This window comes from Melospiza georgiana, chromosome 3 (genome assembly GCF_028018845.1).
Source record: "Melospiza georgiana isolate bMelGeo1 chromosome 3, bMelGeo1.pri, whole genome shotgun sequence".
Lineage (NCBI taxonomy): Eukaryota > Metazoa > Chordata > Aves > Passeriformes > Passerellidae > Melospiza > Melospiza georgiana.
Window position 1 is genome coordinate 100306597 of NC_080432.1, and position 21009 is coordinate 100327605.

Here is a 21009-nt window from a genome sequence, read left to right on the forward strand (position 1 = left end):
AAATTTGATCTAAAACAATTGATTATCAGGACTGTAACAGTGATTCAGGAAATATCAGCTTCTTTTTACACTTCATCCCTTAGGTTTTAAAAGTAAAGCATATAGAGTTAATTCCCGGGGTTTGGAAAGACAGGATGAGCTAGTGCTGTAATTCAGGAGTACAGTGTAGGACATGTCATTCAGTGCTAAAACAGGTGTGGGGAAAAACAAAGTCCTGGGTGCCTCCCGCACCCCACCTAGTCAGAGGCTAATCTTTATATTTACAGGAATATATCATAAAGACTCAAATTCCCTTCAACAGACAGGCATGATTCTCAGTGAAGCCAGGAGGAGCAGTGTTCACTTACATGAGATTTCTGCTTAAGCCACCCATATTACAGCCCACGTGCACAATCACGTATTAGCACTCAGCCCTGCGACAGCCACAGGATGCCGTTTTTCTGTTGTTACAGGCAAGGCTTTTCCATTCCCAATAGACTAAGAGAATTATTTGGATTTGAAGTGACCTTAAATATCATCTAGTTTCAACCTCCCTGCCATGGGCAGGGACACCTTTGCCTACACCAGGTTGCTCAGACCCTCACCCAAACTGGCCTTGAACACTGCCGGGGATGGGGGATCCACAGCTTCTCAGGGCAACCTGCGCCAGCGCCTCACCGCCCTCACACTGAAGGATTTTTTACTAAAATGTAACATTTAGTATCTAAGCAGAGGCACACCCAGTAGGAGAAAATCAGCCTTGACTCCAAACGAGCTGCAGCACTATTGATAACCAGTCGTAGCCACGAGCACCCCATCTCCAATCCTCAGGTGGCCATGCCGCGTCACCCCCACTGCTCGCACAGCCCACAGCGGCACCCAGCGCCCCGCTCCGCACCAGCCCCGGCTGCCCGGCCAGGGATCGCCGCCCGGCCTTGTCACAGCCCCCTTGCCTCTCACTGTCTCCTCTCCACAGAGCAGCGCTACGGTCACCTGGATCGGAAAGCCAGTGCCGATGCCGGCTCCCAGAGCCCTTGCAGCCCCATTTCCCGGGCCCGCTGCCCAAGCCTGAGCGCTCACCTGCCCCTCCAGAGAAGACACACGCCTCCTCATCCTCCTCCTGAAAACGCTCAGGGCAGTAGACATGCACAAAGGTTCACAGATCCATACACGTGGTTTTCTTCTAGAACAAAAAGACTGTGATACGCTTTTAGACAAATAGGTTTCGTCCAAATTTCAGTTTTAGAAAACCTGACAAGGCGTGTCCTGACAGCAGGTGATAACTGTGCTCACTGAACTGGACGGGCAAATTACCACGGCCACGAGATTCAATGGCCTCGGCACCGCTGTTATCTCCACAGTGCGGCACCGAGCGCTGTCCCGTTACCTGGTCGGCAATTTGCCTGTGCCAAGCTCCCGGCCTGACGGCAGTCGCAGCAGAAATCGCGGCTCCCGGACATCGCCGCTTCACCTCGGCTCCCTCTCCTGGGATCGCGCCTGCCGGGATTCCCACTCACTACAGTTCCCGGCAGCCTTTGCTCTGCCGCCCTTCCCCTAGTGTGCGCCGCGGACTACGCTCCCCAGCAGGCCTTGCACCGCGCCAGCGCGGGCGGCAGAGGCGGCACGGGCCGCGGTGCGCTCTGGGACGGGGAGTCCGTGCGGTCGCGCGTCGTAGCGGCCCGCGCGGGAGGCGGCGCTCTGACCTGGCGGGTTCGCCCGGGCCGTGTCCCGCCGCTCCCGCCGCCGGCCCTGCTCGCCGGGAAGATGGCTGCCGTCCGCAGGGCCCGCAGGGACTCCCGCTGCGTGGTGCGCTTCTCCGACCGAGAACTCTGCTAAGTGCCCCTCGCGGGCAGGGAGGACACACGGACCAAGCGGGGGAGCAGAGCCCCCGGGACGGGACAGCGCCGCCCGCGCGTCGGCAGCATGGTGAGCGGGCCCGGGCGGCGGGGGCTCGGCTGTCGGGCACGGACGGTCGGGCGGGAGCGGGACGAGGGGGGCGTGCGTGGGAGCGGCTCCCTGGCCGAATTGCTGGCAGCCTGCCCTGCCCGCCCCCGGGCACCGGGCGATGCTTGTGGGAAACGTGCCGTGATCCCGCCCCAGCGCGGCTTGCCACGGCCGCCTCCCGCAGGGGGTTTTGATGAGTGGGGCTGCTTGGTTCTGGAGCGATCTAGCCCTCCGTAGGAACGCGTGAACAAAATCCCTGTGTCATTACGGGGAGCGTGCCCTTCCTTTCCCTTTCTTCCATCAAAAATGTGGTGGCATAAAATCAGTCGGTAATTTAAAGGACTCTGTGGGCCAGGGACTCGAGCTGAGTTTGTCATTTAACATATCAGAAATACTCTTTGGTTCGGCATTGCTTTATTGACTGCGTCTCAATATGGATTCAAGTATCCATGATGAGAACTCGATCATTCAAAGTTAAACCGTTTATATCACACAGGAGCTGTTAAAATGTCTCACCACGGTTATAGAAACTCTTGTTTTTGAACACAGTGTTGTTTCTACCACATTTACAGAAAGAGAGGGTGACTTTCTGATTTTTTTATAAAACCAAGAGGAATGTTAGCTGGCAGTCACTGTTTTGCTTTGCCGTGCTTGCTCCTCCCTGAGTTCTGTATGGTTCACACATAACACAGCCGTGTTCAACTGGTGACGCTCAGCTTCGAACTGTTTCTGATCTTGGTTTTATTTTGCTGAAACAGAGATCAGAACTATTAAAGGTCCTGGCGTTACACACAGTTTAGTGGGCGGTTAATGTATGAGGAAATCAGCATGCAATTACTGATTGCAAGACAAAACTGAACTGTGCAAATAAACTAGTTCTGCATTTGGCAAATGGTTTCTAAAGCTTTGCAAGCAAATCAGAATTGAATCTACTCAGCTGACTTCATTTTTTATGAGTTGCCACCTAAATCAGATGTTTACTTTTGACATGTTACCTTTTGGTGGCTTGATAGACTACTACTTTCCCCATGGAAAATTAATCAAGCCAGTCAGCCAGTACACAGTATGATGCCTTCCTTTCAATCAGGATGAAGTCACTGTTTCATGTGACAGCTGACTTGTGTCAGAGGAAAGGCCAGCAAGCACAACGATGAACTATCCAGGTATATCCCCTAAGTAGCAGTTAGAGCACAGTGTTCTTGTGGATTTTAGAAACTGTAAGCACAACACAAGTATTCTCAGAGTAGGGGCAATGAGCCAATTTGTACACGTTGTGAAGTGCTTTAGGTGTGATCTCATGAGCTGTCTGCTGGTGAAGGTCCTTGCTTCACAGTACCTGTGTTTATTCACTTGTCCCAGCAAAATCATAGGGTTTCAGCAGGTCAGATAAATAGTGGAAGGTTGTTAATAGACATCAGTTCTCCAGCTCATTCCTATGCAGTAGCAATGAATTCATTGCTTTACCAGTAAGTTCAGAGGGCTGGCCACTTAGGCTGCTACTACTGCCAAAAGACAGACCTTTGATATAAGTGGTCACACATGCCTACAATATAGGGAAGGTAATGACAGCACTTTGGTTGTAATCAATTTCATGATGGTTTTTGACAATTTTTAGACTGTAGGCCAGGTCTTCATAGTATTTTTGGTTTGAGTTGAGAGCATATTTAAGTTTCAAAGAGCATCAAATGAGATTTTAGGTACAGTTGGTCCACTACCATGTCTGATTGTGACTCAGAAATGAAGAAGTAGGGCAGCTGAATGGAGAGGAGGTGTTGAAAATCAAGAGTTGAGCAGATTAGTGAAATGTAAAGTTTTTTAATGAGGTAAATTTCATCCAGCTTCCTAACCTGAGTAGTTTCAAAGCTTAAATCAGTTTGTTTACAGACTTCAGGAGTTAAAGGTTTTAATGGGCGTGGTTTTATGCACCAGAAGATAGTGCTGATTTAGTTCAGAAATTGGTAATTTCTGCATTTTGCAGATAAAACCAGGCTTATCTGCCCAAACTGGAGAGCTGCCTGGACATAATTCAGCTGCAAACCAGAAGACTTGCACTCTGCACAGACAGAATTAGGCCTTAATTCTGTCAGCCCACTGCCATAATAATGCACTTACAGACACCCATTTCAGAGCTAGCTCATTCCTAGGCTGCCTCTGCTTGGCCAACAAAATATTCCTGGATGCTAATAATGTGGTAGGACTGTCACAACTCATAGGGCATTAACTGCCTGCAATTAAATTCTGGAATCAAAGCCCATTAAATTCCAAGTTATTTGCTCCTTGCTGAGATTTAATGCCACTACTGTTTGATAGTGTTCTGGCTCACCTGTTTCCTCTACTGGGAAATTAAAAATGTACGGAAATTAAAAATGAGAATGCAGAAGTGGATTGAATATCTGTTTATCTTCAGCCAACCAACCATGTCTGTCAATTGTAAATGATAAATTATCTGAAACCTCAGTGAAAGCACTTTTAGAAATGACAAACCAGTAAGGTTATGGTTGTTGGGCAATCTGAAGATATGTGCTAACTCTGGGGAGGTGCTTGTCACCAAGACAGAGAGATTAAAGGTTGCATTCCCATCACATTTGGTAATATTCTGTAGTTTGATCAGAACTTCCAAGTGCTCTAAAAATGGTATAAATTTTCTGAGTACAAGAATGCTTTGATTTCTGCACTTTTACTGTGCAGGAGGTAGAGATTTCTTTTTGAGAGCTTGGTAGAATCTTACTGACAGAATGTCACTTCAAGTCTCTGAGTACCGAGTACAATAGGAAGGAGTGGGAAATAAAACTTTCTTAAGTAGTTGTGCTAATCTTAATGTTAGGTTTGCCTGCTTGTAATCTCACTTTGCATTATCTACTTGCAGAGCTATAGATGTGAATTTCAGTGCAGAATGGTAGAAAAACTGGTTTGCTTCAGCTGCAGGAAGAACCTTAAACAAATGTCTTAGCTGAGATTTTGGGGTGGTTTTTCCCCGTTACTGGCATCTTGCTGTTGCTGTCATTTTAGTGGCTTCTCACTAATGCTTAGAATTTGTTTTCCTTTCTTTTAGTATAGACTCCATAAATCTCAGTATATTTCGCTATAATAATTAATTTTCATATTTTAAGTTTTCTTCTTAAACTAGCTAGTTTAACCTCCTATGTAGAGCCATGTTAGGTTTAGGCAAAGGTCTTGTTTCAGGTTTTATTTGTTTAACCTGTCTCACAGCTGTACTGTAAATAAAACCAACTGTCAAGCTCTCATGATAGCTTTTTATTTTATTTTCCAGTACATTTCTTGTTTAGTTTCACATGCATATGTGAAGTATCTATTGTTGATTCAAAGCACTTTTGTGCTCTTGCAAATATTAAACAAATCAAAACTACTGGTTATCTTTACAGTGAGAAGATAGTGATTAAATTTTAATTTGTTGGACAAAGGACATTATTGTTTAATACTGAAGCTTTTGCTCTGTGCTTTGACACAGACACAGTGTATTTAGTCAGGTATGCTGGTGTATTGCAGCATGGAAGCCTTCAAGTGATTCACAACTAATCTGTATTGGATTAGAATGCAAAACCCATCTTCATTAAATATGAACTTCATTAATATGGAAGTACAACTGATCTCATTAGTTTTAAAATTAATTTTTATCATCAAAAGGGAAGCATGCTTAATTTTTTTTTAATGTGTGTCCATATCAGTTTTTCTTGTGAATGTGCTGTGGGGACTGTGCAGACCCTGTAATGACATTTGACTGCTCTTTACTAGGCAGAAGCTGAAGAAGATTGTCACGCTGATTTGGTAAGAACTGATGACAGTGAAAGATCTGGTGAAGCAAATCTTCAGGTATGTCCCTCATGCTAGTGGGATTTTACAAACATAGTACTGCTGTGAGTTAAACTGCATCACTTATCTTCATTTATTTACCACACATTTGTTGATCTGACAAATGCTTAGTCTTCCTGCCCCTCCAAAAGTGAGATAAATTTTGCATTGTGTTCCAAGTGTCAGATTCAGTCTTCAGCTATCTCTGTAGATGAAAAGAAAGCTTGTGACAGATCTGGAATTTCTTTGAAGAGCTGTAGAACTTGGACAGCAGTTTCTGTGATCAAATTCCAGTTTAACTTGTCACTTTCTACTGGACCAGAAAGCTGATAAAAGCAGTGTAGTAGAAAAGTGTGTTCTCCTACGAGACTAGATTTCTGTGTAGGTGCTCCCCAGAAGTTGTGATGATTGCAAGAGACCTGTAAAGTGTAACTTCAAAGATGCTCCAAAAAAAGGCATGACAGGAATTGCAACTTGTATTATTTCACAGAGCATAGTCCATACTTTTTAAAAGAGAAAGAAGTAAGGTCTTACTTGTATATTATATAAATCACCGTCTTGAATGTTAGATAACTTGGAATGCTTGTGTACAAAAACCTGGATTTTCTAAATTTTAATATTAAGAGCTAATTGATTTATTGCTTATGATAATTCTACATGAACAAGAACAAACATGATCATGTCTGGAAAGATCATTTTCTGTGGAATCTTAGGTCATAACCATAGTACTAACAAGCACTTCTTGAAACATCAGTTTTTCTTCTGAGGTGAACAGTCCAGAAAAAAGCACTTTAGTTATTGAATGAGACTGAAAAAGTACTTGTGCACTTTTTTGTTTTAATTTACCATAAAACAACTGCTAACACTCTGTCCCTAAATTCACTGAAGCCATCAAGACTTGGAAAACATAGTTTTGAAATTCTTTTTTGTGTTTGTACTTTATAATTTCTCCTCAGAAGATGTATTTTCTGAATATGTGATACTATGTAGAATTAATCGTGTTTTTTAGGCAGAGCTCCAGATGTTCAGAGCTCAGTGGATGTTTGAGCTTGCCCCAGGTGTGAGTTCTAGTGGGTTGGAACCTCTGCCATGCAGAGCATCATCAAGAGAACCTGGACTAAAGTCTGTCGATGCCAGGGGAAAACAGGAGATAGCAAAAGAGGAAAAGGTACAGAAAAATTGCATAATATTGAGGTTTTACTTGTCTGTGTTACTGTTCCACTATAACTTTTCTAAAAGCTGATGCTGAATTAAATCTGGAGAAACAACAGAGGTTATTGTCTCGTTGTCTCCATACTAATGTCTACATAATCCTGCAGTGATTTTTCTGGTCTTTATGTTTGCCTTGGTGTCACCTTCACAGTCTGCTTTCTGAAAGACTGTGTGTAAAAGGGGCGAGCAGCAGGAATACAGTTAGTTTGTTAACTGGGAATTTCAGTCATCTTATGTCTTGTAGCATATGGGAATGTCTTATTTTGGTATCTCTGTCATAGGTACAGTAGGTAAGATCAAAAATAATTCTAAGTCAAGTGACTCCTGTTTATAAGGAGTAAAGAACTGCTCTGTGTAATTTATTGTGCAGGCAAAAGAGCTTTTCCTGAAGGCAGTGGAAGAAGAACGAAATGGGGCCCTTTATGAAGGTAATATGAAAGTCTACAATGAACACCCTTATTGTAGAGAAATTTACCACCTGTAGATTTATGGGCAAGTCTTCATGGTGCCAGTGAACCTAAACTATGGACTAACAGTGGTTTGAGAGCTCCATCATTCAGATAAGCAAACAGACATGCTATAGAAGGAACCATTATATCAGTTCTAAGGTTGAGGTAAAGTAAAAATTACATCAAGGAAGGAATTTCTAACTTTCAGGCAATATAACAGTATCTTAGAATGCCTCTTTATGTGACTTCTGCAACTTGAAATTAGCATAATAATTAATTAAGGCACTAAACTATTTCCTGTACTCACAGTTCTCATCATTCTACTGTGGACAAATTTACTGCTTTAACGCTTTGTTGTTTGGTTTTGGGAGTTTTTTGGTGTTTTTTTTTTTCTTTTTTTGGAGAGGTCTCTTTGGGTTTGGGAGTTTTTGGGGGTTTTTTTGGTTTTTTTTATTAACACAGCATGCTAAAATAGCTTTTTCAGGAATTCCTGCAGTGAACATTCAAATCTGGTAGTCTTTGAGGTTTGTCATAAAATATTTAAGGTACTTAGCTTGCTTACCTGCACTCTTGCTATGAGCACTAGTAAAAATGGAAATTCAAAGGTTTTTTTCTTATATTTAGTTTTCAGAGTCTAGAGAGTAAGAAAACTGTTCTAACTTCCAAGTTCTGTAGGTCATTAGTGGAGATGCCAATTTTCTGTTTCTTTCTCACATGAAAGAAAGCAAAGCAGAATGTATGTGCCATCCTGCTCATCCACCAGAGGGCTTGGCCACTGTGTTTAAAGTGCAGGTGCAAAATAATTCAAGATACAGAGATCTGAGAGAATTCTGGAAGCTCCTGAACTCAGCCACGTGCTGAATACAAAATTTTCACTCCATCATGGGAATTTTCCTTCATTTTCAAGGGATTTCTGGTTGTTGTTTCATATCTCATATTAGCTGAGAGAAATATGAGTCCTCTGTAGTTAATAAAATCAGTTGTCTCAGTTTCTAGTTTGTTACATTTTTTTACAGGGCACAATTACTTTAGGCTAAGATCTGGTGGGTGTTTGGTAAAGGATTAAATGCACAGTAAAAAATATGTCAGAACTAAAAATCTAAAACTAAAAAGCAGGAAAGAAATACTAATATCTAACAGTTCCAGTCACAAAAGTCTTTCAGACATCTGGATTGCGTGAATATGGATTCATCCTTCTCAATTGAATTTGACTTGAAAGGTAGATAAACTAAACTGAACTATTTCTACACATAGATCCCTATGGTCTAACTCCTTATTCTGAAAAAGTACATGAAGTTTTTAGTTTAGATCTATATGATCCATGAGACCTTAGGGGCATGGTCTTATGCCAGACACAGATATATTACTGAGCACATGTTGAGACATCTGTTTTCAGACCAGGATTTTATTTGCTGACCTGGCCCAGGTCACCAGAATCCAAGCCTGCTTCTGAAATCTGCTGATACCTGATGTTTGTGAGACAGTTATGTGCTGCAGCTTGTTCTTGCTTAAGTACAGTAGAGGCCTTGTCTGCAAGATTAAATGCTAAAGTTGAGACTGATCTCTGTTTAGCTGGCTCCTGGTATTTCCAATCCTCAACTGCCAGAGGATACGATTTGTCAGTCACTGGCCCCGACATGAACTCAAGGAAATAGGAACATTTACTAGTCCCAAACTCAAGTTTCTCAGACTCATCAGACAAATTCTGAGCTCCATGCTCACTGATGTTCTATTTGAGTTTTGGTTTTAAGAGTCCAAGCTGAAGAATTGCCCTCTGATCTTGGTATCATTATGTCAGAATACAAAGAAACATATACATGCATACATGATTTTACTACTGGTATTAAAATAGATTGAATGTGCATGCATCAAATTAATTTAAATTAAGAAGGATTCACAGAGCTGACTCAGGAGGAAGACATTCTGCAGTTTAAATAACAGTTTGTTGCCACAGTGATGTTCCTGAACCTCTTTCTCTGGGAAATCTTTGCAAGTGCCGGGCACCAAACAACATCAGGAGTTTGGAATGTTCTAGTGTAAAATTTTCTACTCCATAGTTGAATTTGTGGTAATGAAGGTAAATCTGTAAAAGCTGAGCTAACTCTTTATTCTGAAAAAGTGCATGAGGTTTTTAGTTTTGAAAACAGGTCTTCAGTGTTCCTCTCTTCTATATTGAATTTAAACCTAGCAGTTTAGACTAAACAAGCTTTCCTAGGCAAGGGCATTTTCCACCTTTTTAGTACTTTTAGGTGAAAAGTACTGTCTCTCTGAAAATAGTCTTTGCTTTGATAAGCTAGTATGGACATGGGATATATTTGAACATCAAACCTTTATTTTCAGCCATCAAGTTTTATCGTCTAGCCATGCAGCTTGTACCTGATATAGAATTTAAGATCACCTATACACGGTCCCCAGATGCTGATGGAGTTGGAAAGAGGTGGTGAGTATGAAATTTTACTAATTAAGTGCGTAGGAGTACTGAAACATGACATTTTTTTTCTGAAGGATATCAATATTCTGCTGTAATAAGCAGGTTTAAGTCTCTTAGTATCTGGAAGACTTACCCACTCTCACTTGAGTAGACTGTATTTTCTGAAGACAGTAACAGGCTTGTTTGGAGCTAGCTAATTTCAGGGGGAAGGATTACAAAGACTTATGCTGTTACTTAATAAAAAAAAGCATCAGTCACTATTTTGATTTTTGATTTTCAGATTTAGGATGACATACAAAGTTGTGGATGGCAAAAAGACGAATTAGTTAAAGCTTCATACTAATAAAATAAGCATCTTAATTAAGCAAAGGAATGATCAGTTCTTGTGCCAACACAGCCAAACAGGAGCATTTTCAGTAGGGCAATGTATTTAGAAGCTCAGAGACTGCAAACTATGTAGTCTAGTCTTTGTGTTGTGACTTAAGGCTGCCCTAACTTGAGTCCAAAACTCATGTTTAAGGAGGGCCACAACTTCTGTTCCAGCCCCTGCAGCCTAACATAGGCAAGTTTATGAAACAGCTTCCCAAATTCTTGCTTGCTCATAGCAGCTATTGGTGCTCCTGATAGCTGCATCAAAAAATCCAGAGTTTTAACATGGAGAATGAAAAAGGAAAGCACAGCTGTGTCACTGTGGTATTACTAGCTCAGTCTTGTTGCCCCAGGACGTACAGCTCCAATGCAGCTGTTGACTTAATATAAAAGAGTGCAGGATGGGCTAAGTGCTTTATTTCCATCCATTAGTTTCATATCTGAATGTGTTGCTGGCATGAAATCTTTGCTGTGCATTTGTGCACTAGGAAAACTACTGAATCATGTGCTATAGTCATGTAAAAACCTTGGTTTTTATACAATTATTTTCTTACTTTAGCATCATTTTCTCTACTCCATTAAGACTCTGGGCTGAAGTTGTGCAGGAGTGGTCCTTCTGGAGGGTGGGAAAGCTCTGTAGAGAGATCTGGATATTCTGGATCAATGAGTCAAGACCAGTTGTGTGAATTTCAGCAAGGCCAAGTACTGGATCCTGTGCTTGGGTCACAACAACCCCATGCAGAGCTACAGGCTGGGGACAGAGTGGCTGGAAAGCTGCCAGTTGGAAAAGGACTGTGGGGTCCTGCTTGATAGGACATTGGCTGAACATGAGCCAGTGTGTGCCCAGGTGCCCAGGAAGGGCAGTGACATCCTGGCCTGTACCAGCAGTAGTGCGGCCAGCAGGAGCAGGGCAGGGATTGTCCCCCTGCACTCGGCACTGCTGGGGCCTCACCTCCAGTGCTGGGTCCAGCTCTGGGCCCCTCACTGTGAGAGAGACACTCAGGGGCTGGAGTGAGTCCAGGGAGGGGCAGGGGAGCTGGGGCAGGGTCTGGAGCACGAGGGCTGTGAGGAGCAGCTGAGGGAGCTGGGGGTGTTTAGCCTGGAGAGGAGGAGGCTCAGGGGAGACCTTACTGTTTTCCACAACCACCTGAAAGGAATTTGTATTGACGTAGAGGTTGGTCTCTTCTCCCAAATAACAAGCGACAGGACAAGAAGAAATGGCCTCAGGGTGTGCTTTGGAGTGAATATTGGGAAAAAGTCTTCCCAGAAAGGGTTGTCAAGCTGTACTTGAGCAGGGTACCCAGAGAAGAGGTTGAGTCATCATGCCTGGAGGTATTTAAAAGATGTGACATGTGGCAGTTAGGGACATGGTTTAGTGCCGGGTGAATGGTTGGGCTTGATGATCTCAGACGTCTTTTCCAACCAAAATTATTCTACAATTCTGTGGATTTTTATTTGGTTTTTTTAAGTGTTGCTGTACTGTTCTGAGCACTTTGTGGCAGTGAGGGAAAAACAACCCATAGTCTTAACTGTTACTTTACTGTTTAAAAGCAGTATTTGCAGAGATGTATTTCTTGGGAGAGATTTTAGTTTGTGCTTTCTGAATTAGTGTTGTAGGTGTTTCACAGAGTCTTGATGAGATAATCAAATTCCACAATTAGATTTGAAAAACCAGTTTACAGTGTGGCCTGTAGGTACTGGGACTGACCATCATACTCATCAAAATAAAGGAAGGTATATTCAGTGCAACTTCCTCCTGTAGTCTTAGGACAGGTCCAAACATAATAATCTTCTCTATGATACTTCAAAACCCATTGCTAGGTCTACCAGTTGCTTGCTTATATTTTCAACTCATTCTAGTAGCTTGTTTAGAGTAGAATTGAATGGTATTAAAAAGTAACTAAGATTTCTTAACCAGCTGTATACCAAGTCAGGGAAAGAAACATGGTTTGTGATGTGCTCAGGGAGTTTTGTGTCGTTTGTGGGTATTTGGGGCAAGCAAGCAGGCAGCTATTAAAAGATCATATTATGATATACAAGTTAAATTTAGATTTCTTTTATTAATGTGGTAATGTTCTTCTATCACTTAGTAATCCTTCAAATTTACTGATGAGTAGCAAGCTTGTTGTTTCTGTTCTGCAATCTTGTTCTGGCTCCTGAAATTTATTATTTCTGCCTATTTACAGAATAGGTACAAAAGTAGTTTTCCTTCATTACTGTTGAATATACCCACCAAGGATCACTCTTCAGTGAATAAAACAAACATGAAAAATAATCCTTAATTGTTTCCAATATCTTACATCTTGAGAAGGATTACAAAATGCAACTTTCATTAACAACACTTTATCTCCCGCATATGCCATATCTTAGACAAAGTAAAAGAAAGATGAGATTTTTCTTTTCATGAAGTCAAGAAATTCTTCAGTAACTTCAATAAAAAAACTGAAATACAAAATAAAAAACTGGAATGGGAATTTAATGAAAAAGCCCCAGTTGTTACTCTCAGAGCCATTCCAGCAATGTCTTAATGACCTTAATCATATTTCAGTAGTTGTTTTATTGTATGATGAAATGTGATTGCTTTAAAAATGTACAGGAAACAACTCTAATGAATGGGAGTATGGCAGTGGATTGATGCTAAGATGAGGACATCTGTTGGTATGTTTTATCCAATGTTACAGTGTTGGCATTGCCCCTTTTCTAGTGTTGAGGATAGCAAAGAGGATGACAAAATGGCAGATCTCCTGACGGATTTCCAGCAGCAGTTAACTCTTCAGGAATCTTCAGTCAAACTTTGTCAGCCTGAAGTTTATGTCAACCAGACCCACATCTCAGGTAAGAGTTAAGGTACTCTGTAAGAGTTGAGAGGCAGAATTTATATTATGTTTCACTTTATCAAAACATTTCTCTCCTTCATTCAAGAGTCACCTTTGAAGAAGTGCATACATTATCTCTTTATTTACTTCTGCAGCTAGATACAAAGGAGAAAAATTATCAGCTAGGTAAACAATGTTGTTCTTGTACAAGATCTTGTCTTTATCACACAAGCTTTTTCCAAGTAATATTTCTGAGTAGATCAGAGGCATACTTAAAAGTTGCAGCTTCTAGAAATGGACTTGCTGAAGTAAGCGTATTCCAGTTTTCTTTCCAGTTCTTTTGGTTTGGTTTGAAAATACAGTTATTACTACAATTTTTAAGTTTGAGTAAGAAACAATTGTTTTGTAGACTATGCATCTTTACATTTCTTGATTTCTTTTGATTCTATATGAGATTTTTGCAACAAGTATGTTTTCAGGGTCAGAAAGACTAAATAACAAAGTCTTTTGAAGGTTAATGACTTTCGGTGCTTCAGTTCTGGGACAGTTATCCTGAGACTTCTTTATGAGATCTAAATTGTAGAGAGTGTATATGAGCTATGATCTCTCTTAAAAACAGATGGCTTGGTTCTGCATCCTAAATTATCAGTTGCACTTTGAAATCTTGGCCTGATCTCCTTTTATCTGGTCAAGGAAAGAAAATAAAGTAAGTGAAGCAATCAAAACATAAAGAAAACAGGGTTTCAACATTATTTTATTTTAACTGGTGCATTGTGCACTTGGGAAAATGTATTTTCTTCTTTTACCAGTAAAGACAAGATGTTGCAGGCATTACTCTAAAATTATATCAGGACATGTGTCCTTGGACAGGACCACAAGACCAACAGCAGTGTTGGTCTTTCTAGATTTATATTGTACTTTCCTGCCAGTCCTGTGTTATAGTATCTTTGTTACTGACTTTTTTATAGCAGGAAGAAAACTTTTAATAAATCACATCAGCTTTAGAAGTTAGTAGGCTAAAAAGGATCAAAAGGATCCTTTATGGACATCACATGTTATCTATAGTGACCTTTTAAGTTAATTTCTTTTTGTTCTCTGGCATTGGGCTACAATGTGAAAAGTAGATTTTTTTAATGGAAAGTCAAAAGCCAGACCTGGAATTATGAATAACCTGTTGATTTACAGGTTGCATCTAAAAAGGATTTCTTTTCTGTCTTTAGCGTTGCCTATGGAAGTACTAATGTACATTTTCCGATGGGTGGTTTCAAGTGACTTGGATCTGAGATCATTGGAGCAATTATCTCTTGTTTGCCGAGGATTTTACATTTGTGCCAGGTATTGTAGATAATTTATCTAGAATGAAGCTTCTCTTTTTGCACTAGTATATCCTGCTTTTCCTTCCCACAAACATTCTCATGTTAAGCTCCTCACAGTGCTAATCAGTTTCTCAATACACTACTAAATGTGAGATAGATTACTTGACTGTAATAAAAATCTAGCAGAAAGTATTACTTGTTCTACTTTGTTTGTAAATTGGTGTTTAAGGTTTGTAGAATATTGTTGTCATGCTCATATAGCCACACAGAGATGTGCAGGGCTGCTGCAATGTTGTGGTTCTGTACTTGGATGAAAATGACATTCTGTCATTCTGTTCCTCAGTTTCACTGGGAAGAGGAAAAGGCTTTCAAACACTTCAGGATGAAGTAAATTAGTCAAGGGTTTTAAATTATGAGCTATTTTTGTTCAAGAAAGTTTCTTTTATCTGCATCCAAACTAAGTAAAAAAGTGTTATTTGATATATAAAAGCTAAACAGAGTTTGTAGGGAAGTTATGGGGTTTGCTTTTTTCTTGTTTTCACTAGAGATCCTGAAATCTGGCATCAAGTCTGTTTGAAAATATGGGGCAGGAGCTGCAATAAACTTGTTCCATATGCATCTTGGAGGGACATGTTTTTGGAAAGGCCTCGCGTTCGATTTGATGGTAAGCTGTACTTTTGGAAATAGTTGTGACTGTGTGACAGAAACAGTCAGGTGGGTTTGATGTTTGTGATGTTGTTAGACCTAGTCTCAATTTGTTTGTGCATTTCAATTTGTAGAGTATCTGCAAATAGAAGGGAAAGGTGCAAGGGATGAAAATAAAAACTTCCATGTATTTAAGTAACAAAACCATACTCAAAAGTTTTAGATTATTGGCTTTTTCATCATAAATACTTTATGTTCTTAGTTTCTGTTTGTATATCTTCCTTTTCTGTAGGTGTATACGTCAGCAAGACAAAATACATACGTCAAGGAGAGCAGTCTCTTGATGGTTTCTACAGAGCATGGCACCAAGTGGAATATTACAGGTAGAGCTGTAGTACAATGAGTGAGTGAAATGTTTCTCTCTTAAGTTCTTTAAATCCACCCCTGGCTATCACAGACAATAATCATTCTGTAAAACTGAATGGGGCTCCTGCAGTGTGTAAAGCAATGTTTTTTGAGAATAGGTTTTAGAAATAGAATCTAATAATAGATCTAATAATAGAATTCTATGATAATTAGAAATGAGCTTAGAGACATGTTTCATGCTCACTTAAACCATGTCACATGATGAAAGTTTATAACAGTTAATACTTACCTGCAGATTTCTTTTCCTAAACAACTTTTGTTTTACATGTCTGATACAACACATGACACAATTCAGCAAAGAGAATACATGTGATTATACAAGAGCAGTCATTTAGCATATGTGTAATCAGTTGTAAAAATCAAGAGGCTGAGCTTTCTCATCTTGCTGTAAATGCCTTGCCATTTATTTCCTCAGCCTGATTTTTTGCTGGTGTTCATCTTGCTGCTCCCAGCATTTATTGTTTCATTCTGCTGTCTCTTCTGAGGCTGGAAACTGTTCATAGAAACCATTGAACCTGATGGCTATTGCTGTAGTCTCAAATATTAGCACAGTACTTGAGTACTGTAAAAATCCATCAGGTTCCTGAACCTGAGAAAGTCCATAGGACATTACTAATTTTGTACTGATACCGTAATTGAGATTTTGTTGCATTGGTCTCAGTGGATAGGAATGGAGAAACTTGGAGGTCAGTTTTGATGCCAGTTTTGATGTCAGTTTTCATGCCAGATGTCAGTTTTAGCAACCTTGCTTTGGTAGAGGTGACAAAATTTCATAACTCTTCATAACTTCCTCTTTTAATATTCATAACTCTCTTTTGATTTCTGATCTCTTTTATTTTCTGTTATGTGTGAAGAAATGTGTTTTCAAATGCTATTACCAATTAAGTTCTAAATCCTTCTGGGTAACATCCTGTGATTTTAAAAGCAAACAAACAGGAAAAAAAACAGGAAAAGAATATATTTTCTAGGTTTACATTGTGTAATTATGTTTTTGCAGGTATTTGAGATTCTTTCCAGATGGTCAAGTTATGATGCTAACAACTCCTGAAGATCCTCAATCTATAGTTCCTCGCTTACGGACTAAAAACACAAGGTTATTCCAATAAAGTATTTGGCTTTGCAGTTTTCATTTTGCTTTTACCCAGCAATTTCTATTTATTTCTGTCTCAGATTCTATATCCTATCTTAGCAAATCAATGTTATTTATAAGCAAAACAATGTTATTTATATTGTGTTATAGATATTTATAATTCTCTCCTAAGAACTACAAATAATTTTGATCTTTATGCAAAAATATCTTTCATTTTAGGGTCCTGATATTGTAATTAGATTTCCTTTGTGGATTAGGTGATTTGAAATTTTTAAGGCAAGTAGATGGAATAATCCTTTTAAAGATACTATTTCATTACTGCCTGCCTTCTCACACTTCCTTAACAGAAGGAAAGTGAAGATTTCAGTGGGATAGGTTGCAATTAGTGCTTTTTGATGTTTGGACATAAAAACATAGAAAATCGTTTGCAGCTTCAAAACAGGTTTGAGCTGTTCACCAGAAATCTGTAAATATTTAGCAGTAGGCTAGGTAGAACCAACTAACTTAGGTTTACTGTCCTGTTTGGGAAAATTAGAAGCAAGTTTTCCAAAATGTTTTCACCATTTAATATCATTGATTAGGCTTTACTGAATGGAAATAAGAAATAGTTTGTATTATTATGTAGTCAGTTTCTGTTTCATTGCTGATGCTTGTATTATAAGAGGATCACACTTTTGCGACACAGAATATTTTTATGTCCTTGACATTATCCTCCTTTTTAACCTTCCAGAACAGATGCAATCTTGCTTGGCCATTATCGCCTTTCCCAGGAAACAGACAATCAAACCAAAATATTTGCTGTAATAATGAAGAAAAAAGAAGAGGTAGGTAGAAAAATAGAATAGAGGAGAAATAGATTGACAAGATTTTACTCAGACTGAGTGTTTTAAGGGACCCAAAGATTTGCCTTACACCAAAAAATTTTAAAAAACTTTTAAACAGTTTAAAAATAAAATATAAATAAATAAGCATGGTGATGTCACTTACATTTGTCCCCAGATCTGTAATAATTTATTAAGGCAGATAAATACCTGGTTCAAATTGAAACAGTTGTTCTCCCCCTTAGTTTCCATTTATGGTGCTATTAGGTGTCAGCATCATTAACGGGAAAGAAGGATGAACAGGTCATTTTCTGAGAACAGATTTGACTGTGTGCAGATATGTTCCACAACATTTAGTAAAACTAGATAAGCAATATTTGTTAGTTGAACTCTGAATTATTTGGTCCACTTACTTACAAATTCTTCTGATGACCAAAGTGCTAGTCAAGAAAAACTTTTGAAGAGGAAGTGTTACAGTGACTGTGCACAGTTGGGTGGTGTCCTGCATGCTTCTTTTGCTTTCTGTGAAAACTTCTTCCATCATTAACATGCACATTTATGTATTTTGAAGGAACAGTAGTACTTATTTTTAAGTATGAGAGATTTACCAATCTGGTCTCACAGTTACTTAGGATAAATAGTTGCACAATGTGTTCTTTGTAGGTCACGAAACTTCTTATTTCTCTGTACAGAAACCAGTTGATTACCACAAATACAGGTATTTCCGCCGAGTTCCTGCTCAAGAAACCGATCACAGTTTCCATGTAGGACTGCAGTTGTGCTCCAGTGGGCGCCAGAGGTTCAACAAACTTGTGTGGATACATCATTCTTGTCACATCACTTGCAGGTGAGTAAATGGAGAACAAGAGCAAAGATATTGAACTGTAGCATTAAAGGTGGCATTAATTTGTCCAGTACTAAGTACAGAAAATGTAGAGTCTGAGACTTTGGTGGCTTTAACAAAATGTAATGAAAACAGTAACTGGTCCTGATTTGAAATACATAATGAACTTTCATGTAAAGAAATCCCAAGATTTTAGTAACCTGTTTTAATTATAATGGGAAGTTTCCTAAGTAGTGTAACTATAGTTTTTTAGATTTTAAAGGATTTATGCAGAGTGTTTGATTTCAGAACTGAATCAGGGTTGAATGACTTAATGTGGTGTTAGTGAGGGGGTATGGAAAGTATGTATTCATTAAGATATATATCTTTTCCACTGTGGATGTGCAGACTAAAGATGTTTGTACTTTTCACATGAGAATTCTAATGTTACTAACTATATAATTCAGCAGTGCAGAATATGGGCATGTGACCAGCCCTTCTGATCATTTGCCAGGCAGAAGCCATGACCTCTGTTCTTGTACCTGACACTCCAAATTACTGGCAAGTTGGCTTTCCAGATATTTGATGTTGGCAGTTAGGGTGGATTTAGTCCTTGTCTTTCAGTGTTCTTAATATTCAGTTTTTCCATTGGAACATAGCTTAGCTATTGAGCTGTGAGAATATAAAATGCAGGAAATAAACTACTTGGGTGTTGAGAGTATAGGTAACTTCCATAAACAGAAAAATTGCTTTTGTAAAAGCTAGTGTTGTCATACCTAGTTTATATTGCAGACATTCTTTTCAGCATGAAGTTTCTGTACTGCTCAGGTCTTGGAGCTCATAATAAGACTGGAAAGAGAAAGTAGTTTCTTAGGTTTGAATGTAGAAGTGGATTCTGTATAGTGTAATTCAGCTAAAAGTCAAATGCTTTCAGAAAAAGACATTACAAAAGACACTTTATCCCAACTGTAGTTTGATGCACTCACTGTACTATGGAACATAGGGACTCAAACAGCAACTTGTGTCTCATTTAACTTTTACAATGCTCTTTGCAGATCAACTGGTGAGACAGCTGTTACTACTTTCGACATTGACAAAATGTACACCCCTTTGTTCTTTGCACGAGTGAAGAGTTTTACTGCATATTCAGAAAAGCCGCTCTAAGAAACACCTTCTCCTCTCACAACTTTTGCATGAGTAAAAGGTTGTAGCTAATAAGCACTTAAGTTATAAATGTGTATATATTTGGAGCATTTTAAAATTCTGGGAAATTTCTTGAAGGCAGTATGTTCTGTTTGATTAAATTGCTGGTATTTTGTTTTGAGATTTTGTTTTGATTTTTGTTTTGAGAAGCTTATGAGTGTTAAACACCTTTTATCTGTGATAAGAATTTGATAAAGTTTTGTTTTGTTGTGTTGGGTTTTTTTTTTTAAATATTTTTAAATCAGTTTGCTTAAAATGTGAATCTTCATCTGCCTAGACGCCAATTCGTTCAAAAGGAATCAATAGCAAAAAGTCACTGTTCATGGGACAGTGTGTATGGTCTCTGCTGAAGACTTGAAATGTGAAAAGGGAAAAAAGTTTTCATCTGTTAAACTCTGTGACCTAAAAGAACTTCAAATAAATGTTTTCTTTAAATTAAACTTTTTTTGTTTGCCTTTAAGATCTGGCATTTTGTTGACATCAACCTTAAGGAAAAACCGTCAATGGCGAGCAAGCACAAAATATAAAATTTAACTGCAGAGGTACATTCCCACCAATGCAGTCATGTCAGTTTGACATCAGTGTAATTAGATCTTGCTATAAGTTCAGTGGAGCCTGCCTTCTCCACAGGATGTGCGTGGAGGGGAGAGGGATCCAGGCAGTGAATTGTTCCCTTGTACTGTGGGATGAGTTTGCAGGTACATGGCCCTGCTTGGGCAGTGTCACAGTGCAGGGGTGAAATGGTGCTGTGTACTGCTTGTGCACTGGCCTGCTGTGAATACACGGGTAAGGAGGGCTCACTTGGACATGATTGTTACCTGCTACAACCCATCATCTAACCTTGCCACACATGCTGTAAACCCTTTGAGCATTTGTTTTACTAAATAAATTTTGAGGCTGCTGTAGATGTTCAGGTGCTGTGTACTGCTAATCATGAAGTGTTCCTTGAGGTCTGGTACAGGTACTGTACGCTGCTTCTCCTGCATTTATCGCTTGGGGGTGTAGTGCAGACATTGTAATGCTGCTTATTATGTGTGTATCTTGGATCCTGGAGGAACTGAAGCTTTTTACTGTAGGTTTTTTTTAAGCCATTTTGCATTATTTACCTTTGACCGTCTTGTTTTAAAATACTGACCTGGACTTGAGGACTAAAATATGGAAGCTGTGGAAAGAACTATACTTGTTCTATAATTTATAAACTGTATCTTTGCAAGGAGCTACATGATTAAAAAATACATCAATAAATTATGATTTTGAACATGCAATCCCTTGCACTTTCTTATTTTCCCAATAAATTCTTATTGTCATACAGTTAATGGTGATTAGTTATGAGCTACCATGCATAAACTACATGCCAGGCAAGATTGACAGGTAGAATTAACCTCTTAATGACTTTTTATTTCACTACTTACAGATTATCTGAGAAAAGCAGAGAAGTTTTCAGGTACATGAGTTCTCAATAAGGATGTGTATATCTCAAAAGTTGATGATGATTCTAGCTACTGTAGTAAGGCTCTGCCTACAAGGCTTTGGTCTGCATCCCTAGACTGCAGTTTCACTTAGCGCTTCATAAACAGAATGTTTAATAAAGAGTCTATTGTGTTCTCATTACTCAAAGGAAAAGCAACTGCTTAAAATATCTGCTTGAGGTTCTGAAATATTGCAAAGTTTGTGA

The 21009-nt window shown here is 39.4% G+C and overlaps 1 protein-coding gene across 1 annotated transcript; it reads left to right on the forward strand.

Annotated features, from left to right (window-relative positions):
• Positions 1 to 1667: 1667 nt before the first annotated feature.
• FBXO9 (F-box protein 9) lies at positions 1668 to 20599 on the forward strand. Its single transcript, XM_058021448.1, has 13 exons — positions 1668 to 1905; positions 5677 to 5754; positions 6743 to 6901; positions 7316 to 7373; positions 9735 to 9834; positions 12899 to 13029; positions 14231 to 14345; positions 14872 to 14990; positions 15264 to 15354; positions 16395 to 16490; positions 17218 to 17311; positions 18001 to 18155; positions 19187 to 20599. The coding sequence occupies exons 1-13, from the start codon at positions 1903 to 1905 to the stop codon at positions 19293 to 19295; spliced, it is 1308 nt and encodes a 435-aa protein (XP_057877431.1). The 5' UTR covers positions 1668 to 1902; the 3' UTR covers positions 19296 to 20599.
• Positions 20600 to 21009: the final 410 nt, after the last annotated feature.